The 27,927-nt window shown below is 52.8% G+C and overlaps 2 protein-coding genes and 1 long non-coding RNA gene across 11 annotated transcripts; 1 reads left to right on the forward strand and 2 right to left on the reverse strand.

The window, feature by feature from the left end:
- Window positions 1–14,835: 14,835 nt before the first annotated feature.
- Window positions 14,836–17,157, reverse strand: LOC123382719. Its single transcript, XR_006591552.1, has 2 exons — window positions 17,031–17,157; window positions 14,836–15,031 (listed from the first exon to the last, which is right to left on the reverse strand). It is a non-coding gene; the product is annotated as an uncharacterized LOC123382719 (long non-coding RNA).
- GDF15 (growth differentiation factor 15) lies at window positions 15,343–27,194 on the forward strand. Of its 8 annotated transcripts, none has more exons than XR_006591506.1 (6): window positions 15,343–15,710; window positions 16,981–17,771; window positions 17,873–17,975; window positions 23,266–23,361; window positions 23,706–24,075; window positions 24,735–24,783. XR_006591506.1 is itself a non-coding variant. In XM_045048496.1 (2 exons), the coding sequence occupies exons 1-2, from the start codon at window positions 15,428–15,430 to the stop codon at window positions 17,625–17,627; spliced, it is 930 nt and encodes a 309-aa protein (XP_044904431.1). In that variant the 5' UTR covers window positions 15,343–15,427; the 3' UTR covers window positions 17,628–17,885. The 8 variants fall into 8 exon arrangements, 1 of the variants encoding a protein (XP_044904431.1); XR_006591507.1 differs by having other exon boundaries at window positions 17,904–17,975; XR_006591508.1 differs by lacking the exon at window positions 17,873–17,975.
- On the reverse strand, window positions 21,129–25,312 carry LRRC25 (leucine rich repeat containing 25). Of its 2 annotated transcripts, none has more exons than XM_003982077.6 (3): window positions 25,182–25,312; window positions 23,833–24,626; window positions 21,129–21,569 (listed from the first exon to the last, which is right to left on the reverse strand). In XM_003982077.6, exons 2-3 carry the CDS (start codon window positions 24,615–24,617, stop codon window positions 21,431–21,433), a joined length of 924 nt encoding a protein of 307 aa, XP_003982126.1. In that variant the 5' UTR covers window positions 24,618–24,626; window positions 25,182–25,312; the 3' UTR covers window positions 21,129–21,430. The 2 variants fall into 2 exon arrangements, with proteins under 2 accessions (XP_003982126.1, XP_011289063.1); XM_011290761.4 differs by having other exon boundaries at window positions 23,833–24,664; window positions 25,182–25,310.
- Window positions 27,195–27,927: the final 733 nt, after the last annotated feature.

Raw genomic sequence — 27,927 nt, forward strand, 5'->3', positions numbered from 1 at the left:
ATTTCAGGAGTAGATTCCTTAATGTCCCTTACCCATTTAGCCCATCCCCCCTCCCACAACCCCTCCAGTAACTCTCAGTTTGTTCTCCCTATTTAAGAGTCTCTTCTGTTTTGTCCCCCTCCTTGTTTTTATATTATTTTTGTGTCCCTTCCCTTATGTTCATCTGTTTTGTCTCTTAAAGTCCTTGTATGAGTGAAGTCGTATGATTTTTGTCTTTCTCTGACTAATTTCACTCAGCATAATACCCTCCAGTTCCATCCACATAGTTGCAAATGGCAAGATTTCATTCTTTTTGATTGCCGAGTAATATTCCATTGTATATATATACCGCATCTTCTTTATTCATTCATCCATCGATGGACAGTTGGGCTCCTTCCATACTTTGGCTATTGTTGCTAGTGCTGCTATAAACATGGGGGTGCACGTGTCCCTTCGAAACGGCATACCTGTATCCCTTGGATAAATGCCCGGTAGTGCCATTGCTGGGTCATAGGGTAGTTCCATTTTTAGTTTTTTGAGGAACCTCCATACTGTTTTCCAGAGTGGCTGCACCAGCTTACATTCCCAAGGCTCAGTTAATATCTTGACAGAGATTTCTTCTAATGCCAGGAGATAAAAACAACAACAACAACAAAAACAAACCCCAAACCAACCAAACAACAAACCAAACAACAAAAGAATCCACCTCTCCTAGTATTTTCAGATTGGTTCTGTGCTAGGGCATTGCTTCAACATTAAGCTGGGTTTGTACTGAGTCTGGGGATCAGCCTGAGATGAAACCTTAGGGTCTCCTCAGGTCTTTTCTGAGCATGAGACTAGCCCTGGACCATACATATAGTTTTCCAAATTCCCTCCATATAAAAGGAGGCTCTGAATGTCCTAATTCCCCAAAGAATCTCCCCCAACTTTTCCTCCTGGGGTTTAGATGATTGATAAATACGTTTCGACCACAATCTTTTACCCTAGGTGCTTGAAGTTTGTTAGTTCATCTTGCAGTGTTTTTGAGCAACGCCTGCCACTTTTCTGGCCTGAGCTCTGAGTTAGGCAATTCAGAGATGAGCATTTTGTGTGAGTCCTTCAAGAAGCCCTGTGTAGGTTAGAACAGACCTACAAAGTAATTTGTGAACGAGATCTGCTCTGCCTCCTCCAGAATTAGAGACCATGGTCCAGCACTGGTAACACAGGTTGTCTCTGTTAAACCATCACTGCTGAGCTGAGGAGGGGATGGGGCAAGGGCAAGTAAAAATACCATCAAGCTTTCCTACCATTTTCGAATTGCCCTTTAATTCTTTTCTTCAACATTTGCTTAGTTGCTGCAAACCTTTGATGGTTTTCCAGAGTTCTGACAAAATCAACTCTGATAGTTTCTGTTTGTTTGATGTTCTTGTGGGGTTGGGAGAGGTTGGAGTTGTCCATTCCACCATTTTGCTGGTAGTTTTTTTTTTTTTAAGATTTTATTTTATTGGGGCACCTGGGTGGCTCAGTCAGTTGAGTGCTGGACTTGGCCTCAGGTCATGATCTCACGTTCGTGGGTTTGAGCCCCGCATCGGGCTCTGTGCTGACAGCTCGGAACCTGGAACCTGCTTTGAATTCTGTGTCTCCCTCTCTCTCTGTACCTCCCCTGCTCACGCCCTATCTCTCTCTGTCTCTCAAAAAGAAAAAAACTAAAAAAAGAGAAAAAAGATTTTATTTATTGTTTTATTTTAGAGAGAGAGCGAGAGCATGAGTGAGGGAAAGGGACAGAGAGAGAGAGAGAGAGAGAGAGAGAAAGAATCCCAAGCAATCTCCACGTCCAGTGTGAGCCTGACATGGGACTTGATTCCATGACCCAGGGATCATGACCTGAGTCAAAATCAAGAACCCAACACTCAGTTGACTGACCCACCGAGGTGCCCCTAAAGATTGTATGTATGTGTGTATGTATTTGTTTATTTTAAATGTTTTTTTTTTTTTTTTTTTTGAGACAGAGAGCAAGTGAGGGAGGGGCAGAGAGAGGGAGACAGAGAATCCCAAACAGGCTCTGAGCCACCAATGTGGAGCCCAATGCGGGGCTCCAACTCACAAACCGTGAGGTCATGACTGGAGCCAAAATTCTAGAGTTGGATGCTCAGCAGACTGAGCCACCCAGGCATCCCCTAAAGATTTTTTTTTAAAGTAATCTCTATACCCAATGTGGGGCTTGAACCTACAACCTCAAGATCAAGAGTCACTCGCTCCATTGACTGAGCCAGACAGGTGCCCCATGCTGAAAAAGTTTTAAATATGCCTACCCCTTCAAAATATATATAATATTATAATAATAGGCATTGGGATGACCAATCCCAGTTTTAGATAGAGACTTCCCTGGGATTGGAAAGGACAGCATAATGGATGGACGATGGAGGGTATAAAAGGTGTTCAACTCTTTTGGGAATGTTTCTTCCTTTAGCTGGGTAGTGGGTAGGTGGGTGTTTGTTACTTTACTATTGATACTTTTGTGTAGACCTGAAATATTTTGTAACAAAAAGTAAAACTGAGACGAGAAGGCTTGGCAGTTTCTCAACAAGTTCAACCTAAACTTACCACATGACCCAGCAACTGCTCTCCTTGGTATAGACCCAAGGGAACTAAACAGGTGTTCAAACAAAATGCATACATGCGTGTTTATAGCAGCTCTATTCGCAGTTGCTAAAATATAAATATTATGATTCCACTCATATGAAATGTTCAGAACAGGCAAAATTATAGGGACAGAAAGTAGATGGGTGGTTGTCAGGGGCAGGGGCGAGGGGGGTGAGGAGTGACTGCTAATGGGGACGGGGTTTCCTTTTGGGGTGATGAAAAAGTTCCGGAACTAGATAGCGATGATGGTTACACAACACTGTGAATGAATGAAACCCACTGAATCGCACATTTTTAAATGGTTATGTTTATGTAATGTGTCTTTTACACAATAAAAAAAATTTTTTTTAACAATAAAACTGACTTTGCTCAAGAAATGGCCCTTGCCATCGATCGGGTACTTTTTGGGGGTGAATCTACATGCTTACAGATTTGTAAATCGGATCTTGATCCCGAAAAGCTGCAAATAAACCTCTCCGGGTGAGGAAAACTGCCCTTGACAAGAAAGAAAAAGAATCCAGGATGTGAAGAGCTCACTTGCCCAGGTGACAGAGATGAGGAGAAGCCAAACCAGGATTTCAAACAGGCTCATCCGCTGAGAACAACCTCCAGGGCCTGGCTGTCACCTCCAGGTTTTCTGTGTGAGAGTCTCTCACTTCAGGGCCTTTGAATAGGCTGTGTCCCCTGCTAGCGGTTTTTTCTCTACTCCCATCACACCTAGAGTCTTCTTTTTCCGCTTGAAAGGAGGCCCTGGCACATGACAGATGCTGAAGCAGTATTTGTGGGATCAATGAGCAAATGAATGAGTAGATGGGTTTCTCTAAAGCACCTCTCGGGGTGCCTGGTGGCTCAGTCGGTTTGGCTCAGGTCGTAATCTCACAGTTCATGGGTTCGAGTCCTGCATCCAGCTCCGTGCTGACAGCTGGGAGACTGGAACCTGCTTTGGATTCTATGTCTCCCTCTCTCTCTGCCCCTCCCCCACTCATGCTCGGTCTCTCTCTCTCAAAAATAAATAAACAGTAAAGCACTTCTCATGTGAGCACTGTCAAATGGCAAAAACAATACAATTTAGCAACGAGTTTGATGTCCCTTCTTCAAGGGAAAACAATCCACGAATCCATGGGAGACTACATGTCTCATGGGCAGAGTAGCATACCCCCTGAGGAATGTAGGATTTTACAGAGCTTTAGAAGTGACTCAGAAGCAGGACATGGCTGACTAGGAGGTCAGGGATTTCCTTACAAGGTTAGCAGGTCTTATTTTCTAGGGTAAGGTAAGCTAGCTAACGCTGAACGGGAAGATTGTGATTGGTGTATGTTAGGTTTCCTATAAGGACAGGCTGATTTAGGTTTATTTATTTATTCTTTAATGTTTAATTATTTATTTTGAGAGAGAGAGAGCAAGAGAGTGAGCATGAGTGGGGGAGGAGCAGAGAGAGAGGAGAGAGAGAATCCCAGGCAGGCTCCGTGCTGTCGGCACAGAGCCCGAGGTAGGGCTTGGACTCACCAAACTCTGAGATCATGACCGGAGCCGAGATCAAGAGTCGGACGCTTAACCGACTGAGCCCCCCCAGACGCCCCAAGGTGATTTAGGTTTAGATTTATGATGTGGGCAGGGCCCACACTGGGGTGGCTTCTATTTTGTGGGTCCAGGTATACAAATTACCCTTATCAGAAGCAAGGAGAAAGACCTGTGGATCCTCATAGCTGTGGCCTGTCCAGGGCTGAGGACATTAGAGGACGAGCCTGGCGCAGAGAGGCCAAGACACCTGCCTAAGACCACACAGCCAGGAAGTGGCAAAATCTGGATTTGAACTTGAGTCTCCCTTCCCTGAGCATGGGTTTGTCCTACAATGGCCCGAGTACCACAAGCCCATTATATACCCCAGAATGTGTGTGCATCTTTCCCATCTGAAGGTACCAGAAGATGCCAACCCCTCGCCACCCCCATTCATTGCTGTGGGTGGCCCTCAGGGACTTTCCCAGACCACGCCTGATCTGATAGCTATCCCTCAGTCCCTGTGAATGTGCCTTGATTTGGAAAAAGGGTCTTTGCAGATGTGATTAAGTTAAAGATCTGGAATGAGCCCATTCTGGATTTATAGTGGGACTTAACTCTACAGGTGTCCTTAGAGGGGGAGGAGGAGAGAAGAGAAGGCCATGTAAAGACAGAAGCAGAGATTGGAGCGATGCGGCCACAAGCCAAGTATTGGGGAGGAGGAATTCTCTCTGCCCTTCAAGGTCCCCGTAGCTGGACTAAGAATCAAATTGACATGAGACATTAACAGGAGAAAGTGAAATGTAATAGCATGCATATGTCTGGGGAATCCACACAGATATGGGAATTCCAAAGACAGTGAGGCAACGCGATGCTTGCATGAGCTCAGGAGAGGGGTAGGGGTCTGAGGAGAAAAGGGAAGAGAGACCCGTTAGCAGGAGGGTAAGAGGAGGTGTTTATAAAACAAACACCACCCTGTTATGTAGATACGTTTCTTAGGTAAAGAGGAATTTTGGGAAATAGCTCTCTTCCTAGCACAAGCAGGTAGTTGAGTGGGAGGTACAGAGCTTTTCCCAAATCTGCTGGGTTCTGATTGCTTTTAACTCAAAATAGGGTTCATGCTAAAGTGGCTCATCTTGGGGCTGCCTGCCCTTGGCCCCTCCATGAGGAACATCTGGGGCCACAAACACTGGGAGAGGCCAGGATTTCAAACTTCTGGCCTGCAGAACTGCGAGAGAATAATTTTCTGTTGTTTTAAGCCTCTCCGTTTGTGATCCTTGATTACAGCAGCCTAGGAAACCAGCATAGTAATAGTGGGGCCTGGTCCTTGAAAAGGTGCTGGGGGCGCCTGGGTGGCGCAGTCGGTTAAGCGTCCGACTTCAGCCAGGTCACGATCTCGCGGTCGGTGAGTTCGAGCCCCGCGTCGGGCTCTGGGCTGATGGCTCAGAGCCTGGAGCCTGTTTCCGATTCTGTGTCTCCCTCTCTCTCTGCCCCTCCCCCGTTCATGCTCTGTCTCGCTCTGTCCCAAAAATAAATAAATGTTGAAAAAAAAAAAAAAAAAAAAAGGTGCTGGTCTGCGGGGGGGGGGCACAGGGCCAGAACCAGATACCCTAGTCTTCGGTGGGCAGGATGGCACCCTGAGAGGGAGGCCCCTCAGCCTCAGGGAAACTGGGGAGAGCATAGAGAGTGCTTAATGGGAGGCAGGACATCAAAGCTGGGGTTGAACAGATACATAGGAGTTTGTCAGAAGGAGACACTGTTTCCGAGCAAACTTGCCCGGGCATGTTTCAACCCAACTCCGGCTGAAGTGGAGAGATTGCTGCCCAACCACCTCTACTAACAGAGGTCATTAAATCTAAAACATTGGGATTATAGCTCAGATTAAGGCCCATCTGCTCAGTGCTACCCTTTAAGGGGGTAGTGCTGAGAAAGAAAGCAGTGTTTGGAAGAGATTAGCAATGCTTCAGAATCTGCTGGGCATCTCAAGGGCTGAGCCAGCATTTAAACCCAGGCTGCCTGGAGGACCCTCTAGATGACACAGGCACCCACTGGCCTGGAAGGAAGCTCACGTAATAGGATAGCAATTCTCCTTGTCCCGCAAACTCATAGGAAATTTTAAAATAACTTTTTTTTTTTTTTTTGGCCTCTTCCGGACCTCCTGCCGTGACTGTGTGTGTTTCATGTCATGAGAAACAAATAATAAAAGTGGGTGTGTGTTTTCTTGTGTGTTGCGTGTGTTTGATGAGGGTGGCCATGGCCAAAAGTAGGTGGTGGCGAGGGAAAATTCTGGGAGGTTTGGGGCCAAGCCAGGCGGCGGAACGGCCTGACCCCTGGCCTTCACGCTGTTTACTTCTACCTTGGATTGGCCCCTGGGGACCCATGGAAGCTGCCAGAGAGGAATGCAGGGCCCTGGCCCACTGAGCTCATTGATGGCTGCCTGCCTACCTCCCGCCCCACCGCCCCTCCCAGCTTGGCCATGGGGCTGGCCATGAGGTCATCAGCTAACGATTTTCTGAAGGGGAGCCAGAGTGGCCCGGATGCCTTCATTCCAGAGTTTGGTGAACTGGAAACACCATGGAGCTAATGTTCCCCTTCGCTGCCCCTGGGCATCCCCCAGGCCCTCGGTGGTGCTATGTCCCCTTGGGAAGTTCCAGGAATAAACTAATTAGTGGTTCTGCTTGTAAAGTGATAAGATGCCCACTCACGAGCCAGCAGCTCCACTCCCTTCTGGAGTGGGCTACTAAGCAGCCAGGAAAAGGGATGAACTAGATAAAGAACAAGTCTTTGTCTTCTGACAGATGAAGAACAAGTGATGTTGGGTGAAAGATGCCAGACAGAAGAGACAATGCTGGTTCCGTTATATCAGGTTGGAAAAGAGGCAAACTCAGTCATCGTAACAGAAGTGGGCATCGTGGTCATCCAGGGTGTTCCTGGGGCTGGGAATGTTCTGGAACCTCATCTGGGAAGTCGCCCCGCGGGCCTACTGTATGGGAAGTGTCACTGAGCTGAACACTAAGATGACTTCTTTTCCGCTTCATGTTAGTCGTATCTCAATAAAAGTTTAAAAAGAAAACGGCCGAGGCTGTGGAAAATATTCCGGGCACTCCTCAAAAAGTTAACACACAGAATAACGATGTGACCCAGCAGTTCCACTTCTGGGCATAGCCCCACGAGAACTGAAAACAGGTCCTCAAGGGGTGCCTGGGTGGCTCAGTCGGTTAAGCATCCAACTCTTGGTTTCAGCTCAGGTCATGATCTCACGGTTTGTGGGTTCGAGCCCCACGTTGGGTTCTGCACGGTCAGTGAGGAGCCTGTTTGGGATCCTCTCTCTCTCCTTCTCTTTCTGCCCCTCCCCGGCTTGTGTGCTCTCTCCCAAAATAAATAAATAAACTTAAAAAAAGAAAGAAAGAAAGAAGGAAAGAAAACAGGTCCTTGAATCCTTGTATATCCTTGTAGGGCTGTGCACAGCAGCCCTATTCAAAGCTGCCGAAAGGTGAAAACAATCCCAGTGACCATGAATGGGTGAGTAGATGAACAAAACGTGGTCCATCCATACAACAGAAGATCACTCAGCTATAAGAGGGAATGAAGGACACACACTGCGCCATGGATAAGCCTGGAAAACAGCACGCTGAGGAAAGAAGCCAAACACCAAAGACCATCTGTTGTATGATTTCACCTATATATGTGATATTGTCACTTATAATAAGAAATATGTGTTTGGTCTTTGACCCTTGGAATTCCTGTGACGAGGGCTATAAACGTGTCTTTTTTTTTTTTAAACGCTCCATGCCCAATGTAGGGCTTGAACTCATGACCCTGAGATTCAGAGTCACATGCTCTACCGACTGAGCCAGCCAGGTGCCTCAAGAGCTATACGCGTGCCTTTTAGAAGGCACCTGACCGTGTGATTAGAGAGTTCAGCTTTCAGTCCCATCCACACTGACCTCAGGGGTGGGGAGAGGGGCTGGAAGTTGTTGAGTCAGCCCCCAACTGCCGATGATTTGATCAACCATGCCTACGTCATGAAGTCTCCATAACAACCCAAAGGGCAGGGTTCCCTGGAGGGCTTCCGGGTTGATCAACATAGAGATTTAGGGAGACGGCACCCCTTCCCACCTAACGCATCTCTCCATTTGGCTGTTGATTTGTATTCTTTTATATCCTCCATAGTAAATCAGTAATCTAGTGAGTAAATGGGTTTCCCGAGTTCTGTGAGCTGCTCTAGCGAAGGAGATGAACCCAAGGAGGGGGTCTTGGGAGCCTGTGATTTATAGCCAGTCTAGAAGGACCACGATTAACAACCTTGCTAGGGGCATCTGAAGTGGAGGACTGAACCCTTAATCTGTGGGATCTCCCACAGGGAGGTAGTGTCAGAATTAAGTTGACCTGTAGGACATCCACCTGTGTTGGAGAATTGTCCGCGTGTGGAACCCTACCCGCCCTGCCCCATCACATTGGACATTGGGTGCAGTATATACTTAATATGAATCGTCCAGAACAGGCAGATCCATGGAGACAGAAAGCTGATTGGTGGTTGCCAGGGGCTGGGGGAGGGGCATGGGGAGCGACCGACTGCTCATGGGGACGAGGTCTCTTTTTGTGGTGATGGAAATGTTCTGGAACCGACCGAGGTGATGGTGGCATAAATGCTATGTCATTCAATTGTTCGCTTGGAAATGTTGAGCTGTTAATTTTCCGTGGAGCCTCATACGGCCTCCCAGGAGAGCTAGGTGGTGAGTGGAGATGTCTTCAAAGAAATCTTCCCAGGCCTCCAACCTCTGTGCCCCTGGGGACGCAGGCATTGTAACAAGACACAGGGAAGTCTTACCTGGCCGGTGGGGACATGTGCAAAATCCCATGGTAGGATGGCTCCCTATTACTCTATCTACCTTACTTGCCCCCGGGGCCCTGGATTTCTTTTTCTTTTCTTTTTTTTTTTTTTAATGTTTATTTATTTTTGACAGAGAGAGAGAGAGAGAGAGAGAGAGAGAGACAGAGCATGAGTGGGGGAGGGGCAGAGAGAGAGGGAGACACAGAATCCGAAGCAGGCTCCAGGCTCTGAGCTGTCAGCACAGAGCCCGACGCGAGGCTTGAACTCACGGAACACGAGATCATGACCTGAGCTGAAGTCAGACGCTCAACCGACTGAGCCCCTCTTTTTTTTTTTTTTTAAGTTTACTTACCTATTTTGAAGGGGAGGGGAGGGACAGAGAGAGAGAGAGAGAGAGAGAGAGAGAGAGAGAGAGGAAGAGAGAGAATCCCAAGCAGGCTCCCTGCCATCAGCACCAAGCCTGATGTGGGGCTTGAACTCACAAACTGTGAGACCATGACCTGAGCTAAAATCACGAGTCAGACACTTAACCAACTGAGCCACCTAGGCACCCCGACCCTGGTTTCCTTAATCTTAGAAAGCAAATGGGTCTGAATGGAAAGAGGCTGGGTCCAACCTCCTGCCCAGCTGCAATCAGGCTGGAAATGACGGTGGCAGGAGCAAGTTTAAGCACCTCCTGCTGGCTGGGGACATCACCCAGGACACTTTGGGCCCCTCCCAAAGCCGGGCAGTAATCCCAAGGCACAGAAGCTGAGACAGACTCAGGGGAAACCCAGTCTCCCCAGTGGGTGCATGCTGGGCGTTGGGGGAAGCCTGGCCCTGCTCCCCCAGCAGGGACTGGCTTTGTGATCCCCAGCAAGCCCTTGTACCTTTGCTGCACACACTGTCACACTTCACACATCCCCACGGTCGGCCTCACACAGCTGCCCATCTTCTCTGTGGCCAAGGAACAGGCACAGGGGCCAGTGCCTGGGGCCAGGGGTCCTCAGCAGTGGAGAAAGGTCTGAGGGGAAGGCCTGGGTCCTCCTGGGGCACCCCTTGCCCTCTACCATCTGGTGGCTGGACCTGACACCAGCCCTAAACCCCAGCACTCCAATTCCCTGCCCCCTCCACTCTGGGCCCAGCCAAGGGCCTGGGCCCCAGAGTAGCTTCATCTCTGTCTAAGTCTTCAAAGGGCCTCCAGTCTGGGGCAGACAGAGCCAAGCACAGATACTCCCAGTGCTGTGAGGTCAGGTCTGCACTGAAGGAAAGGATGGGGGTTGGGAGCATGCGGCTGAGCCTGGAAACGTAATGGTAGGCAAGGCTTCCTGGAGGAGGAGCTCTTTGGGTAGGGTTTTGAGGAACGAGCAGGAGTTCCCCCTAAGGATCAGGGACTGCAAAAACACTCAGTCCATCACACGACCTCCTATGGGTCTGGCCCTGTCGTTTATGCCCCATTTGAACTTCTCTCCAGTGAAAGTCTCAGTTCTTGTTTTCCGGATGAAGAAACAGACGTGGGATGAAGGGGAATGACTTGCCTAAGGCTGTACCTTCTGGCTCCTTCTGGCCCTTTCTCCTCTGCTTCCTTTGGTTTTCAACATCTGGAGCCTTTGACCGGGCCCTCTGAGATGCGATCCAGTCTGGATGTCCCCAGACTCCAGAAGTTGCAGAAACCTTTCAAAGACACCCTGACCATGCTGCCGTTGAACAAGAACTTGGAAGACTCAAACGCCAACCAGATCCTAAAGTGTGAGTGAAATCTCAGAGACCCTTTGGGGCAGTCCCCACATCTAACCAGTGGTTCCGTGTCCTAGAGACCCACTGCTGAACCTCAGTTACTCCCCATCTGTGAACTGGGCAGGAGTAGCCCATCTCCCCTCATGACTGAAGAAGGAGCCAGCAGCCTCATCTGCCCAGCCACACAGGGTGGGGCTCGGTCAGCATGGGATTATTATAACCCCGCCCTGATCACAGATGGAGAAACTGAGGCCCAGAGGGGTCAGCAACTCTCCTGAAAGTGCACAGGGCCTGCAGAACCCAGAGGCAGGTGCCAGGAGGGCATCGTTCTTACCGTTGGTGGGGGTCAGGGGGGAGATATGTGCAGGGGGGAGGGGAAGGTAGCCAGAACCTGCTTAGGTTGGTTCCAGATTTGAGGCAATCGAGGGCCAAACACTGCTAAAGTTGCCAGCAGAAGGTGCCCTCAAGAACTGGGCTATATGATCCTCTGGAAGGAGTTTGGTGGGGGAAGGTGTCAGGATCCAGAGAGTGCTCTGAACCCTCCCTGGTCTTGCCTGTGCTGTATATTTTCCAAGTAAACTTGGGTCCTCTCTGAACCTAGTAAGTAGGTTGAGGGCCCTAGAATCTCAGCCCCACTCCACAGTTGTCCCCAAGACCTGGACCAGCTTGGGGGGCTGTGTGTCTGAGGATCCTAAGGGTCCAAGGAATCCGGAAGTTAGGCACCCTGTGTGGTCTGGTACCCTTCATTGCTCAGACATGGAAACCAAGATCCAGAGAGTTGAAAACACAGTAGCTGGTTGTTATAGCCCCAGGGACTTAGCAGGCCTTCAATAAAATGTTTTTGCCTTCCAGAGGAGGCAGAACCACTGTTTGGCTCTTAGTCCCTCTAAATATCAGATATACATGAATTCCTGCCAGTACTTACTAAGCACGTACTGTGTACCAGGCATGGTGGTGACCAGGGAGACTGAAACTCCTACTAAGATTCTAGTAGGGGAGATGAAATGATACATAATGAAATAAAATGGGGCAGTGCCTATATTAGGCAGGCTGGAGGGATATGTAGCCTGCCATGCTGAGATTCAGGGGACTAGTGTGCCAGGAAGAGGAAGCAGCTTGTGCAAAGGCCCTGAGGTGGGGTCCGCCTTGGTGTGTGGGAAGAAATGGGCACCCTGCGCCTAGCACATAGGAGTCCCACGAGTTACCAGTTTCTCTTTCTCTCTCCACAGGAAACCTCCAGCCTAGCATCTCTTCTGCCCATGAGAAATCCTGCTCCCACTGCCAAGGCCACTATGAGTCTTATGGTCCCCGAGGCACCACGTGGGCCTGGGAGTCAGCTCCTTGTCACCCCAGAGGAAGCATCCAGGCCCCTGGAACACCAGATCCACAAAAAGACTGGACATACACCACTTGGGATATGTCTCATAGCTTCACCACAATGCTGCCACTTTGCCTCTGAGCCCACAGGTCAGAATGGCAGCACTTAGGGTGAGGCAGGCACTAGCTAATGTCCACATCTTGAAACTTAATTCCTAACAGATCCTGAGTGCACATTCCAACAGACCTTGTCCCCTGACTCCCTCCCTGCCTATGAGTCCTCCTTACATCCCTGTGAAGAGATGATGGGGGGTGCCATTACCACCTTTTACGGACAGGGAAACTGAAGCTCATTTATCACAAGCTGGGGGTTGAGGACTCACAGATCATGAGGGAAAACAGTCCAGCCTTTAGCTGCTCTTCCTTCCCCCAAATTCATTTCTCTTCCTTCCTCTCCTCATCAAACCTACCTTCAGCTACCCAGAGACCCACAGAAGTGCCTGCCTCCCCAGTACACATGGGGCACAGAGAAAGGGGACACAGTGAGAAAGAGAGAAGCAACCCCAGGCTTGGAGAGGGGGCCGGCTCCCCACTGCTTGGGTTGGGGTCATCCAAGGGTTCAAAAGGGGTGGGGTCTGGGGCAAGTGGCTTTTGTGGCGACACACTCTGTCCTGAGGAAATCCCAGAGGAAGTCAGTTTGGAATTGGGCTCCCTGCTCCCAAGGCATGCAGTTTCCCCGGACAATACAGGAGGCATCATCTGGCTTTGGGGGAGCAGAGTTGGCTTTCTACTTGCCTTGGGGGCACCTGGCACGTTTCTGGGGCTCCCTTCACATCTCAGGTTTCTATCCCGCTCGAGATCTCTCTTTAGGACAAACCGTTCCTGCTGAAAGTGACTGTGTCTTTCCCCAAAGGAGGGTTTGGGCCCTACATCCTCTGGCCGTCTTCTCCCTGACGCCCAGAGTTCCTGTGAATGCCTTGTCTGAAGCCCCTGTGCCTGGGACCCCAGGGTCTGCTGGACTTTACCCAAACTTGACACCCCGGAAGGCAAATAAAACAGCTTAAATAGGTGATTTCTCACGTCCTCGTGAGAGGTTAGCCTCCACCAGGGTTGTCCTCTGCCTGGGGGCATCAGTGGGCAGAAGGGGCCCTGATTCACAAGGATCTCTGTCCTTGGCGTGTGACCTGGTGCCCAGTTTGTGTTGGCTCTTATGAGTTTGCTGAGTTAAGAATGGTAAGATTCCTGTACTTAATGTTCTCCTTCCTCACGACCCACACTGCTTTTGTTCTATGCACAGAGAGTTTGAGTACTTGCCTATGGTCACACAGCAAAGTGGGTGGCACTAGGATTTGAATCACGATCGTGCTGACCCACAGCGTGTGCAAAAATTTCCACTCCCTGTGTGTTCTCCCCACAGCCCTGACTCAGAATGCCACTGCCACTTTTTACAGATGGGGAAACCGAGGCCCTGCCGGTTGATGCCTTGTCCCACATGTCATGGCCAGGGAGAAGGGGGCCAGAATGTCAACCCAGGCCAGCTTCTCTGGAGCTGACAAATGTCCAGTCTGTTGGGACCTGGATCAGGAAAAACTCTTTATGAGGCTTTTAAATTTGGGGGGGGGGGGAAGAGAGGAAGGAAGGAAGGAAGGAAGGAAGGAAGGAAGGAAGGAAGGAACAGTCCTAGACAGAGGGAACTTCAGAATCCTATCACAGGCTTAGAAATGCCAGGAAACAGTCAGCCAAAGGCTGGTCTCCAGTGTGGAGCTGCCCCCTACAATCTTACTTGCCCCTCCTGGTTTGGTTCCCTTAAGAGAAAAGTATATGAACGGCGCCTGCAGCGTGAACTCTGGTGAAAGTTGGCATCTCACCATTATTGATCTTGCAGGGATGCTGCCCCACCCACCCCAGGTGAGGTCAGACCTAGGCACTGGTGACCCTTGCTGACCTGCCCTTACCACGTTAGGATTACTCAGCACTCTGGCTCACCTCTGGCGCCTGGCCTCTGCGGAGGGCATAGCAGTGCGGCCGCACAGTGGCCCCAGCTCCTTGTCCAGTCAGCGCAGGACCCTTTTTGAGCTCTTACTGTGTGGGCCAAGCTGGTGGGGCAAGAGGCCCATCTTCCCAACAGCCCCTGTCAACATGGTAGTGACTTACTAAGCACCTGAATGCCCCGGGCATCACAGAGGGATACTTGAGACCCATAGCTGGGCGGTAATCCCACTGCAGAGAGGCTGAGACTGAGACTCGGCGGAGGTGGGGGGGGGGGGGTTGCTGAGCCTTGGCTGGGCTCACACAGCCAGTGGGTGCATGTTGGGGGTGGCGGGGAGGCCCGACCGTGTTCCTGCAGTGTGGGGATTTGCTGTGTGACCCGCAGCAAGCCCTTGTCACCTCTTGCCTGCACACGCTGTCACACTTTACACATCCCCACGATCCGCCTCAACTGCTGCCCATCTTCCCTGTGGCCAAGAAACAGGCACAGGGGCCAGTGCCTGGGGCCAGAGGAGAAGGGTCTGAGGGGAAGGCCTGGGTCTTCCTAGGGCACCCCTTGCCCTTCCACCATCTGGTGGCGGGCCTGATAACAGCCCTCCAATTCCCTGCCCCCTCCACTCTGGACTGGGCCCCAGAGTATCTTCATCTCTGTCCAAGTCTTCAAAGGGCCTCCAGTCTGGGGCAGACAGAGCCAAGCACAGATACTCCCAGTGCTGTGAGGTCAGGTCTGCGCTGAAGGAAAGGATGGGGGTTGGGAGCATGCGGCTGAGCCTGGAAAGGTAATGGTAGGCAAGGCTTCCTGGAGGAGGAGCTCTTTGGGTAGGGTTTTGAAGAACGAGCAGGAGTTCCCCCTAAGGATCAGGGACTGCAAAAACACTCAGTCCATCACACGACCTCCTATGGGTCTGGCCCTGTCGTTTATGCCCCATTTGAATTTCTCTCCAGTGAAAGTCTCAGTTCTTGTTTTCCGGATGAAGAAACAGACGTGGGATGAAGGGGAATGACTTGCCTAAGGTTGTACCTCCTGGCTCTTTCTCCTCTGCTTCCTTTGGTTTTCAACATCTGGAGCCTTTGACCCTAACCAGGAAGGGAGAGAGAAAATCCCATGAGGGAGAAGACCTCCTCTTAAGGGCTTGCTATGGAATTGAGCACATAGAAATAAGTCTTTTTCTGACAAAAGCATTCTTTTCACCAGTCCACCAAGCTGGAAGGAAGTCCCCATTTCATAGAGGATACTGAGGCTCAAAGAGGCTTCTGGGGGGGGAGGGCGTCCCCCACTTCCCCAGGAGAACTCCCCAGAAGGGCCTCCCCCTTAAAAGCAGCCCAAGACTCAGCCATGTATGGTCCCTGGAGTGTTTACTCTGCACCCAGAGCGGAAGGGACCAGGCAGGCGGGGGCGGACAAAGTCCGGGGATTATAAAGGCCAGTCCAGCAGCGTCCGGTGTCTCAGTTCAGAACTCAGCTAGCACAGGCATGCCTGGGCCTGGACCCACACCACCAATGCTGCTGATGCTGCTGATGCTGCTGATGCTCTGCTGGCTGCCTTCGGGAGGTGCCCTGTCTTTGGCCCAGGAGCACCTCCCGGCCTTTCCGGGACCCTCAGAAGCTCGCTCCGGTACGGATGTCTCCAGATTCGAGGAGTTTCGGAAACTCTACGAACACCTGCAGACCAGGTTGCGGTTGAACCAAAGCTGGGAAGACTCAAACCCTGACCGAGTCATCTCTGAAGCTCAAGTCCGGATACTCACTCCAAAGCGTGAGTGAAATCTAGGAGACCGGCGCCCCCTGTGCAGCTACCATCATCTAACCAGTGGTTCTGAGACACAGGGACCCAGACCTGCCACCGAGCCTCAGTTTCCTTATCTGTGAACCGGACAAGAACATCCCCCCTAGGGGCTTCGGGGGGTGGGGGGGGGAGGTGGTGGCCGGGTTTATGCCAAGACTAGGCGGGGTGTGGCCAAAGTGAGATGTTCAAGATCGCAGATGGGGAAACTGAGGCCCAGCGAGTCTCTTGAAAACTCACAGAGCCTGGAATTTCCAGAAACAAAATCGGGCGCGGGGTGGGGGTGGGGTCCCTGTCCTTGGGTTTAGGGGTGGGGGAGGGCACGCAATCTAGGAGAAGGGATGCAGGGGCGGGGACGAGAGGAGCGCAGCCCAGGGATAGGCCGAATCTGTCCGTACTGGTTCCCAGTCTGATGCAATCCCTTGACAAGCCACTGCTCAAGTCTCACGTAGCAGGTGCCTTGGGGGGGGGGGGTATTTTCTGCCCCCTCCACGGAGGCTCTAGGGGGTAGAGAGGGCGGAAGGAGATCTGGGCTGCGCTAACTGGGAGGGGTTAGGGAAAGAGCGTCAAACCAGAAGGGGGCGCTATTATCCCACCCTAACCCTACGTGTGCTGTGAGACTCCAGGCATGCCTCTCGCTCTCTGTGAGCCTGGTGACTGAGTCCAGGGCCCTCAAACCCTAGTCTGCTCCCTATCCCCAACACCTGTACCAGCCTGGGGGCCTGAGGATCCTGGGGAGCCAGGCACCCTTCATTTCTCAGACATGGAAACCAAGATCCAGAGAGTTGAAAACACAGCAGCTGGTTGTTGTAGCCCCAGCCCCAGGCACCTAGTAGCCCTTCAATAAAACGTTTTTGACTTCCAGAGGAGGCAGAACCACTGTTTGGCTCTTAGTGCCTCTCAAAATCAGATCCACATGAATTCCTGCCAGTACTGACCAAGCACCCACTGTGTACCAGGCATGGTGGTGACCGGGGAGACTGAAACTCCTACTAAGATTCTAGTAGGGGAGATGAAATGATACCCAATGAAAGAAAATAGGGCAGTGCCTATGTTAGGCAGGCTGGAGGAACACGTAGCCTGCCATGCTGAGATTCAGGGGACTAGTGTGCCGGGAAGGGGAAGCAGCTAGTGCAAAGGCCCTGAGGTAGGATCCAGGTTGGGGGGGGGGGCGGGGAATGGGCACTTGCGCCTGGTGCACATAGGCCCGTCACTGACTGACCGGCTCTCTTCTCTCCCTCAGTGCGACTTGGGCTGGGCGGCCACCTGCACCTGCGCATCGCCCGGGCTGACCTGACGAAGGGGCTCCCCGCATCCTTCCGCCTGCATCGCGCGCTGCTCAGGCTGTCCCCGACGGAGCTGAGCTCGTGGGACGTGACGCGGCCGCTGCGGCGTCAGCTCAGCCTTGGAGGTTCCGGGGCGCCCACCCTCCACCTGCGACTGTTGCCTCAGAGGGACCGCTCGCCGGCGGCGTTGCCTTCTTCGGCACGTCCCCAGCTTGAGCTGCACTGGCGGCCACGCGCGGCCAGAGGGCGCCGCAACGCGCATGCGCGCTCCAAGGACGACTGCCCCCTGGGGGCGGGGCGCTGCTGCCGCCTGCAAAGCTTGCGCGCGTCGCTCGAGGACTTGGGATGGGCCAGCTGGGTGGTGGCGCCTCGCGAGCTGGACGTGCGCATGTGTATCGGCGCGTGCCCAAGCCAGTTCCGGTCGGCCAACACGCACGCGCAGATGCAGGCGCGCCTGCACGGCCTGAACCCCGACGCGACGCCGGCGCCGTGCTGCGTGCCCGCCCGCTACGAGCCGGTGGTGCTCATGCACCAAGACAGCGACGGTCGGGTGTCGCTTACGCCCTTCGACGACCTCGTGGCCAAGGACTGCCACTGCCTATGAGCGGTCCTAGTCTTTCGCTTACGGCTCGTGCGCAGTGGAAGTGACCTCAGAGGTCCTTGCCTGTCGAAGGGGCTTGTGGGTCCTGAGATACCCGATTTCGCACCACTGCTCTCTACCCCGTCCGGCGGAGACCGCTGTATTTATGTTTGTATTTATTATTAACTTATTGGGGGGATCTGCCTGGGGACTGGAGGGGCTGGTCTGACGGTGTGCATTTATTTAAAACCGTGGTAATAAAAATGAAGTTGTCTGACCCGAGCCCCGATGGTCGTCCAGGATGGAGCTGGTGACCCTGGGAAGAACCTTCCGCTCCCTGAGCTCAGTTCTCACAGGGGACCTGGTATTAGGGTGAGTGGAACTGCTCAGGGAACGGGTGGTGGGGCGTTCTGGGATGCCAAGCAATTGGATGGTGCTCGTGACGCCAGTGCCCCTCAAAGACACCCTTCTCTCTGTCTCTGCTTCTCTGTCTCTCGTCCCTCTGTTTCTGAGACCCTTCTGGGTGTCCCTCTCCCTCCATATCTCATCTCTCAGTATTCCTGCTTCTGTGGTGATACGGTCCTCTCTCTATCACTGTCCTGCTGGCTCTCCTTGCATTGGAGTCCCCTTTCCGAACACAGGCAGCCATCCGTCTGCAATCAGGCATATTGTGTGTGATGTCGCCCCTGACCTCGAAGGACCCCATCACTTCTGTTTGTGGCACATCACTCTATGTTAAGGGTACCTCTATTCTTTCAGATAAAAAGAGCTGGGCTGGGGGCGGGGGGGGGGGGTGGGGGGGAGAAGGGGGGGGTGGGGAGGACCGCACCCTGCATGGCAGAGGCGGCCGGGAGTCCCAGGCCTCTGCCTGCACTTGGTTTCCACCAGCCCACAAACAACAGCATGGCAGCCATCCCCTGCAGCGTCTTGCTGGTGGCCACCCTCGACTATCACTGGCACCGCCTGGGTTCCACTTCCAGTAACACCTCCTGCGGAAGGGCAGAGTATCCTGGGGAAGCCATCCCTCACCACCCCAGTTCCCCAAGACTAACCCGGGTCACTGATGGGCAAGCTGCTTTTTGGGGAAGTCCACTCTCCCATTCGCGGCCACAGTGTTGGGAGTCCCCAGAACCCTCAGAATCTCTCCAGGCCTCCAGTGGCAGGATCACCTGTGACTTGGCTCTGGAAGCTATATGAGGACACAGCTTGGTGGCCAGCCTGACAAGGCTAACGCCTGGCCCCAGTCCTGAGTGGGCACCACCAGGCACCAGCCTTCAGGAGGCGGTAGGCTCATCAGAGCCCATCCCTCCCCTCCCCGTAGACCAGGCAGGCTGCAGCAAGCAGACCAGTGGTTTCTTTTCTATCAAAACAGCAAAACACTAAAAAGGAGGTTGAGAGAATCCCACTCTCTACTATCCAAGCCACAAGCATGCCTTTCTGACGCTCTGTTATTGTGTGCCTTGCACCAAGTGGAAAATCTACTCCAAGCAGCTAAGTTAAAAACAAAAAATGGGGAAATAAATACATTGTGAGGAACATTTTCATGCACACTGCATCTCCAATGTTATGAGTCTTCCCACTTAGGATCTTGGAATCCCCAGGATGTGCCAAATCCAGGCCCGTCCCACACCCAACTGCCTGTCCATCCTGAGAATCTCTGATAGGAAATGTTACCGGGGCCTGGGGAAGAGAGTGCCTACTTCCAGCAGTGAGTGAGGTGTGTCCCCTGTGAATGCTGCCACCCAGAGGCAGACCTGAGTGACTGTAGGTGCCCCTGAATGTATTCGGTGAATGCCCACTTTGTGTCAGGCCTTGATTGGGCACTGAGGACACAGAAATACCAAGACAGGCAAAAAAGCATCCCATTTGAGCTCAGTCGAGTGAGGAATATAGGTGAATGCAAAGAAAAATAATAAGAAAGTAGTGGACGGTGGGAAGAATTGTGCTGAGAAGTCAATCCAGGCCATCTATTAATGAATGGAGTCAGAGGTGATTTAGATGGTCGGCGGAGCAGGGGGGACTCCCTGAGGAAATGATATATGAACTGAGACCTGGAAGAACAGGACCCGGGGGAGTTGGAGGATAAGCATTTGTGGCATAAGAGCAGGTGCAAAGGCCCTGGGGTGGAAACAAGCTCGGTGTTCAACAGCAAAACTGTTGAAGATGGGGCCAGAGAGGTGGGGGGGGGGGGAAGAAGCCACCAAATCTCATGGGTGATGGTGAGGGTGTGGGTCTAGTTGAAGAGCCATGAATTAGACATAGGAGCTGGGGAGGGCTGGGATCTGATTCATGCCAGAGGCAAGAAAGATGACTGGGGACAGGAGTGGCCACTTGAACAGTGTCTAGGGTGGGCATGCAGGGAATTAAGGTAGTAAAGACCCTCATAGTTTCCCTCTCCCGCCCCAGATCATTCCCAAGTGTTGGGGAACCCAAGGGAGCCTCAAAATTAATACCAAGGTCACCCAAAGCCAGCAGATGCCGTATTGAGCCTCTCCCCAAATAACAGCTGTTGCCTTTGCTGAACATTGTGTTGCCCGTGGGCCTTTTTATCCCTCTAGGCTGCTGCTTGTCAGGCTGGTCCCCCTACCCAGTATGCGTGTCCTCTCCACTTCTCAAACACTTAACGCATTCTTCAAAACCCACTCCGGATTCCCTTCTTATATGCAGCCTTTTCTCAGCTCCTTCGTTCATCTCCCTCTGGGGCCCTTGACCCCATCCCTCCCTCCAGGCCAGGCTTGACCTCTCAGGACTGAGGGTGCCTGTGTCCAGCTGTCTCCCCTAGATTGGAGGGTTGGCAGGAGCCAGGCTGGAAGCAGCTGACAGGACACCCAGCTGAGGCATGAGAATTTGAACAAACTCTTAAAAGACACTGAGACTCAGTTCCTGACAAGAAACCAAGGAAGCCTTCTTAGAGGAAGTGGCATTGAGCCTGACCTTGAAGGGTGAGTTAAGATATCTCCGCATATTCAAGCTAAAACAGCTGCAGAGACACTAACTCTAATTGCCTTGTACAGATGGGGGAACTGAGGTCCTGTTAATGGCAGAGTCAGGACTTGGACCCGTGCCCCCTGACGCCCAGAGACCAGAGTTCTGCATCTGTATTAAGATATTTAACAGTGTGACAAAGTGAAAGGGGATGGCATCCTGGGTGAAAGGAATGGCATGGGCAAATGACAACTTCAGGAGCAAGGTGGAGTTGGTGGTGAGGAGGCCTATACCAGAAGGACAGAGGGATGGGAGGGGACAGTGAGCTGGGCAGGGCAGGATCACGCAGGCCTCAACCCCCAGGCTGAGGTCCTGGGGGCCCTGGGGAATCCATGGAGGGTATGTGAGCAGGGGAGGAACACAGTACCATTCATAAGTTATAATGATCCCTCTGGGGCTGGTATGGGCTGCCCTGGGGGCTAAGCCTGGGTATCAGGTACCCGGGAAGGCAGCCTAAGAGGGACAGAGGGGAGAGACCAAGGGTGGGGAACAATTCAGGAGTCTCAGAGATCAAGGAACCCACTCACCCTGAGCCAGCAGCCTTGTCAGCCCTGCAGTATTTATTGAGCACGTCCAGTACTCTCCCAGGAGGGTGACAATGGCATTCACAAACTGACCCTCCTGTCCCCATACCAGGGCCTCTCCTCTTCCCCTTCCAGCAGCTGCGGGAGGTGAGAAGCAGAGCGGGGGGCTGGAGAGGGAGCTACAGAGCCTCCCTGGGGCTTTAGGGACGGTCCTTCTCTGTCCCCATTCCTCAGGTGGGAAAACGGAGGCCAGGGAAGAGCCAGAATTGCTCCCAGTCAGCCGGAAGGCAGCAGGTGTGAGTTCAGGGCATCAAAGACTCAGTGCCCGGGGATCACATACTCCTCTTCGTCCAGTGGGGCTCGGTCCAGCGACCGTAGATTGCAGTAGACAGGCTGGGAGGCACGGTTGAGGCCCTCATAATTCATGTAGAAGTCGCTATCCTCTGATGGGTGGGCCCTGTGGAGACAAACAGATGCGAGGGGAGGGAGGACTCAGGGTGCAGGCACGTCAGCTTTGAGAGGCAAAGAAAGTTCTGGGCAGCTGAGTTCCCCCCCCCCCGCCCCCCAGTATTTACATGTGAAGAAACTGAGGCACAGGGCAGTGTTCTCCCAGCCTCTCAAGTTTCTCTGAGGAAAGGAGGTGGGGGGGGGGCCAGAGATTCAGGGAAGATTCCGTGGATTTAGCCTTGTAATGCTGTGGCACAAGGACCTCGAGCCCATGGTCAAGTCGTCTTCCCCCTTAAAGTTGAGATCATTGCTCGTTTTTTACATTAAATCTAGACTTCAGTTTCCTCTTGAAAAGTCAGAAGTTCCAGCTGCACCAGCCACACGGACACAAGTGGTTAAAGCCAAACCAGTGCCCCTTCAAACGGGAAATGTTTTCACTAGGTTTCCTGAAGCAACTGACTTTGTGGCCTCGGTACAGAAATAAATCTCGGAGTCCCAGATCCATAGAGGAGGAGGCAGTTTCTTGGCAATGTCTAGCTATGGTAGGCAAGACCCGCAGAGAAGAACTTTCCTGCCTCTGGAACATGCTTCTGGAACCCTATCCCAGGTTGGGGGGGGGCACCTCTTTTTTTTTAACGTTTATTTATTTTTGAGAGAGGGAGAGAGAGTGTGTGTGCATGCACACAGGCGGGGGAGGGGCAGAGAGAGAGAGGGAGACATAGAATCCGAAGCAGGCTCCAGGCTCCCAGCTGTCAGCACAGAGCCCGATGCGGGACTCGAACTCATAAACCATGAGATCATGACCTGAGCCGAAGTTGGACGCTTAACCAACTGAGCCACCCAGATGCCCCTGGGGGATACTTCCTTGTTACCTCTTGTAACAAAGGCTATTTTGGGCAAGTTGTGTCTATCAGTCATTCATGCTTTACAATGAATCACTCCAGGGGCGCCGGGGTGGCTCAGTCAGTTAAGCATTCAACTCCGTTTTGGCTCAGACCATGATCTCATGGTTTGTGGGTTTAAGCCCTGCATTGGACTCTGGGCTGTCAGGGTTGAGCCTGCTTGGCATTCTCTCTCTCCTCTCTCTCTGCCTCTACCCTGCTTGCTCTCTCTCTTTCTCTCTCTCTCTTTCTCTCCAAACAAATAAGCTTAAAAAAAAAAAAAAAAGAATGAATCCCTCAAAATACATAAATGCTTCTGTGGGATAGACAGGACTCAGAGCCAGGATTTGTTTCCTGCCCCTGCTTTGGACTCACTGTGTGACCTTGGGCAAGTCATCCCCCTGTCTCCCAGAGCCTCCGCCTGTACAACTAAAACGTAGGGTGGGGAATGACACATCCGATATCATTTGGATCGCATCACAATGTTTTTGGCGGAGACTGGCCCTGAGATTTTGCTGACAGTGAGGCAGAGGCGAGCATCAGAACGTGAGATGCCTTATGGAGTCTATCTAGTGCCTTTCAGCTCCCCACCACAGACCACTTCTGCTTTTGAGCCAAATTTGCATCTGCTTTGCATGTTCCCTCATTTCTCACCAGCAGCTTCCCAGCAGCCTCCCCACTTTGTGGATTCCCTTGCCCAAACCCATCCATGATCCTGTTCCACCCCTGCTGGGGTTCTCCCAGCCCCCTCCGGCCTCCGCTCTGATGTCTTGCTTTTCGCAAAACCGATTCACAGGAAGATTCTCTGTTCTCTTCCACCTCCAGGTCTTTTGCCCCTGCTGGTGCTGCCGCCCGAGATTCCCTCATTCCCTCAGCCAACCTGGAAAAGTTGAACCCATCTAAGTCCAGCCAAATCTCAAGGTGACAGGGCTTTGTTGGGGGGGCGGGGGCGGTGGAGAGGGACACAGCTTTCTTAGCATCTCATGTGCCAAAGGCAGATGGGGAAAAGGGAGCTGTCCCCATTTTACAGAGACGGAAACAGAGGTTCAGAGACAGCCCTTGGGTCACACAGGAACTGAGCCCAGGCCACTGACTGCTACTGCAAAGCCCCTACTCTGCCTCAGCACGCGCTTCCCCTCTCCCCATCCGTGATAGCCAGCAACTGGGTTTGCAGGTCACGAAGGGGGAAACGTGTCTCAGATACAGGAACTCAATTCTTAGCCCAACTCCATGAGGTGGGGGCTGTTATTATCCCCATTTTTCAGATGAGAAAACTGAGGCCCCGAGGTGAACCTACTTGCCCAAGATCACACAGCCTACAAGAGGCGGCGCGGGGATTTGAATCCCGGCCGTCTGCCTCCAGAGTGTTGCAGGCAGATGTGAGTCACTCACCCCTGTTCGGCCCACTGGTGCCTGGTAGCTGGCTGGCCCACGAACACATTCTCATAGTCGGGTGTGGAGGGTCTGGGCAGGACAGCCTCTGGGGGCTTAGGGCTGAGGCCTCGGCTACTATACCTCGGCTGCTTGCCCAAGCCAGACCTGGAACCATCCTGAGCAGCCCATGTTTTGTCCAGGTCGTGGCTGCTGACCATCCAGCGTCCCCGAAGTCTCCAGGCCAGCACTAGGCCAGCAATGGTGAGCCCAAGGAGCAGGCTACAAGCAGCCACCAGTGCCCCGATGGTCATCACGGACAGGCCAGGGGGGCAGCTAACCTCCAGGAAGGTAGAGGTATTGTGCCAGGCGCCAGTAGCTGTGTCCAGGCACAGCAGAGGCAGCTGGCCAGAGCAGTTGTCCCGTCTGACCTGGTGCCAGGATTCTAGGACACAGCTACAGTCAGCCTTCAGGTCAAGTTTACAGCGCATGGCCAGTGCCCTGTCCACTCGGTCCAGTGGGTTGTTTGTCACATCTAGGACCTCCAGCTTTCCCAGGAGGGCAAAGAAGGGCAGTGGTAGCTCTTGAAGACCATTCCCAGACAGGTCAAGAAGGACCACGTTCCTGGCCTGCAGAGACTGGTTCCGGGGCAGGCTCAGGCCTTGGCCGCTGAAATTCAGGCATGTGGCTGTGAACTCTGTGGTCCAGTCCACGTCCCACGAGGACACGTTGCATGACAATCCTTGGCTGCCGGGATCCTGCAGCAGCAGCGGCAACAACAGCATCCACACCAGGGCGCCCCCCATCCAAGCAACCTAGGCAGAGACACCAGAATCCAAGCCCCGACCTTAGCCTGTGTATTAATATTAATGTCAATGTTAATATTAATGTCAATGTTAATATTAATATTATTCTTATTTCAGAGTGACTCAGGCTCCTTCGGAAATGATTAAATGCAGCCTCTAGTGTGCCTCCCCTCTGGTCGGCTCTAGCCTCTGTCTGGCCCCAGTCGCCCCCTCTGGGAACCGGGTACGTAATTCCAGGGCCCAAAGGTCTTGGAAGGCGAGGAGGAGACCCGACCCAATCAGCCCCTCCCCTTCTCCCCGTGGAGCCCTTTCGGGTTAAATTTCCCTTCCCCTCCCCTCCCCACCCCGAATATTTCGGGCGCCCTCATTGGCCAAGACGGGACCATATGCAAAATAAGCGGTTGCCGCGGAAACGGCCCGCCCCTGGCCCAACTAATTGTTTCTTCCGGAACTGCGAAGCGTTGGGAGTCTTGGGCTGATCTGGGGTGGGGCTGCTGAAGGGAACCCCCTGCAATTTGGTTTGAGGCCCCTTCTCGGACCCCAGTTCTAGCGCCTCCGTCCTACCTTTGTGGTCCCACCGCCACGCTTTTGCCTCGGCGGTGCTGGAAGGCTCTGGCGCGGGACGGCTGCGTGGTGGCTGACCTGCACGAGAGGGCCCAAGCGGTCAGCACCCTCTGCGGATTCGCTCTGGTCCCGGGCGCTCCTCAGGATCCGCACCCAGAGACTCAGGGGAAGAGGAACTGGTGTCCGGGTGCAAGGCTGAGGGGAAGAATGAAGACACAGAGACACGCCCCCCCCCTGCAAGACCTCAGGCCCAGGATTCTCACGGGAGGGGGAGGGGCGACCTGCTTCTCTCTTGCTGGAACCCAGTGACTACATGTCCCCCATTAACACCCCGAATGACTGCTATCTCATCAACTCGCTTCCTGGTCTCAACTCGGTTGCCGCCCAAGCCACGCATTCACGTATTCATTCAACAATCACCCATGCTGGACTTCCAAAAGGCCTCGGCTATGGCCAGGTTCTGGTGCAGCAACCCAGTCTTTGGAGAGAACAGAGCTAGCCACAGACACACCCAGTCCAGTGGAGTCGGGTCAGGGTCAGAGGGAGGGACAGAGTCCGGTAAGGGTTCCTAGAGGAGGGAGCATTAGAATTGGGGCTTCAACACGTGGGTAGAGTTTTGCCAAGAATTCCTAAAACCTGCCTTTGACTCTCCCAGCTGCTAGCCTCCCCGACAGACTCAGAGCTCCTCCTCCTGTACAGTGATGCCTCCACCGTGGAGGGGGCTGCGAGGAGGGCTCCCTGGGAGAGGAGATGTTGATTTCAGGACTTGGGGGTGAGTCACAGTAGCTGGCAGAAATAAATGCATAGCAGATTCCAGGCAGAAGTCACAACAGGCGTGGAGGCCCTGCAGCTTGAGAAAGCATGGTGGGCTGGGACTGTGCATTTAGGAGTGGAGTGGCTAGATGGGCAGGCTAAGAGGAGGAAGTGGTGGTGTGGGCAGGCGGTGGGCAGTGCCGGCCTCAGAAGCCAGGCCGAGGAGTGGGGCGTTATTCCCAGGGCCGTGGGGAGCCAAGGAAGATGTGTGAGCAGTGGAGGAGTGCTGTGTCCAAAGATTCCTCCAGAGTGAGCGAGCCTGCTGTCTGGAGGTGGGGAACCTGGGCAGGAGACCAGCGTTCCAGAAGGAGACAGGTACCTGAGTCAGACCCAAAGCGTAGTGACAAGAGTAGATGAAGGAGGGTGGGCTAGGAGAGGGTTTCCGCCTCCCTGGGGTCCTAGGGTCAGGCAGACCCAGTTCAGCTCCCTTCCAGACCCTGACTCACTGTGCAGTCTTAACCCCCCTGTGCCTCAGTTTCCACATCTGTAAAGTGGGATAAATTCTGAGAGCCTTCTTGACGGTGAGAAGCTAAACCCCACCCCCCCCCATGCTTCCCCCTCTCCTCAAACTCTGCCCCTTCCCCTCTTCAGACTCAGAGGGACGGCCAAAGGTTTTGAGCCGAGACTTTTAGAAAGAGCTGGAAGTTGTCGTTCCAACGCACCCAAAGGTACTTTTTCCTAACAGAAAAATTGCACATCACAACTCTGAGGCGTCATTTGTCTTCCCCTATGAGACTGGCAAAGATTCAGAAGTGTGCCGATGTTCTGCGCTGGCCGGGCTATGGGAAAACAGGGAAGCCCATGCCACGCTTCAGGATCACATGTGGCGCTGTCCCAGTGGAAGGCACAGTGACCGGCAGAGGCCACGGGGGTTCCAAACACTCGTGCCTGCTGCCCCAGCATCCGCTGCTGGGACTGTCCTGAATATTTCATGTTGACAAAGTGACAAGGGCGGCAGTGGCATGAACTAACTGAGGAGTGGATAAACGAAACGTGGTGCCTCCAGACAGCGGAATGTTACTCAGCCACGAAAAGTGGTGAGGCGCTGACGCTCCCTTGGTCACGGATGAACCTTGAAAACATCAGGGTGAGTGAAAGAAGCCAGTCACAAAAGCCCACAGAGCCTATGACTCCACTGATGCGAGACGTCCGGACCAGGCAAATCCCTAGGGACAGAAAGCAGATTGGTGGTCCCCAGGGGGCTGGGGTGAGGGTGGGGCGGCGAAGCGGGGGGGGGGGGGATGGGGTTTCCATTTGGGGCAATGGAAATGTTCTGGAGCCAGAGGTAGGTGGTGCTCACAAAACACTTTGTAAATGTACAAAAAACTCACGCAATCGTTCACTCTAAGATGGGGAAAATGGTCAATTTTATGTTAAGTGTGTTTTGAACAATTTTAACAAAGAGGGAGGGCCAAGAGATGACACGGTTAAGGATGATTCATCTCAATGTTGTTATATGGGGGGGGGGGGAGAAAAAAAGGAAGCAATGTAAGGGATTGGGTAGATGAATAATGATTTATCCATCCTGGAGGGGGGGGGTGCCACAGAGTCACAGAAACAAAATGATGGGTCTCTATGAACTGAGAAGCAAAGACTCATTTATTTTTCCCACAAACCTTTGTTAAGCTCCTACTGTGTGCCGAGGCCTTCGGGAGAAGGATGAGGGGGACTTATTGAGTAAGGAGGTGGGAGAAGGGCATCCAGGGGATGGAACAGACTGTGGCAAAGGCCTGGGGAGGGGTGGAGGGGGTGGGAGCAGACCTAGGTGAGAGCAGATGTCTCCAAGAGAAAACATTAACTGAAAAAAGCCAAAAAAGTAAACTTCTAGATTTCGTTTCGTTCTTCCAGAGAAACCGGCGATGAAACACGGAAAACAAATACCCGTGGTTACCTCAAAGCAGCGGGCAGATGGGAGGGAGAAATTCACCACGTA

Source organism: Felis catus, chromosome A2, assembly GCF_018350175.1.
Source record: "Felis catus isolate Fca126 chromosome A2, F.catus_Fca126_mat1.0, whole genome shotgun sequence".
Lineage (NCBI taxonomy): Eukaryota > Metazoa > Chordata > Mammalia > Carnivora > Felidae > Felis > Felis catus.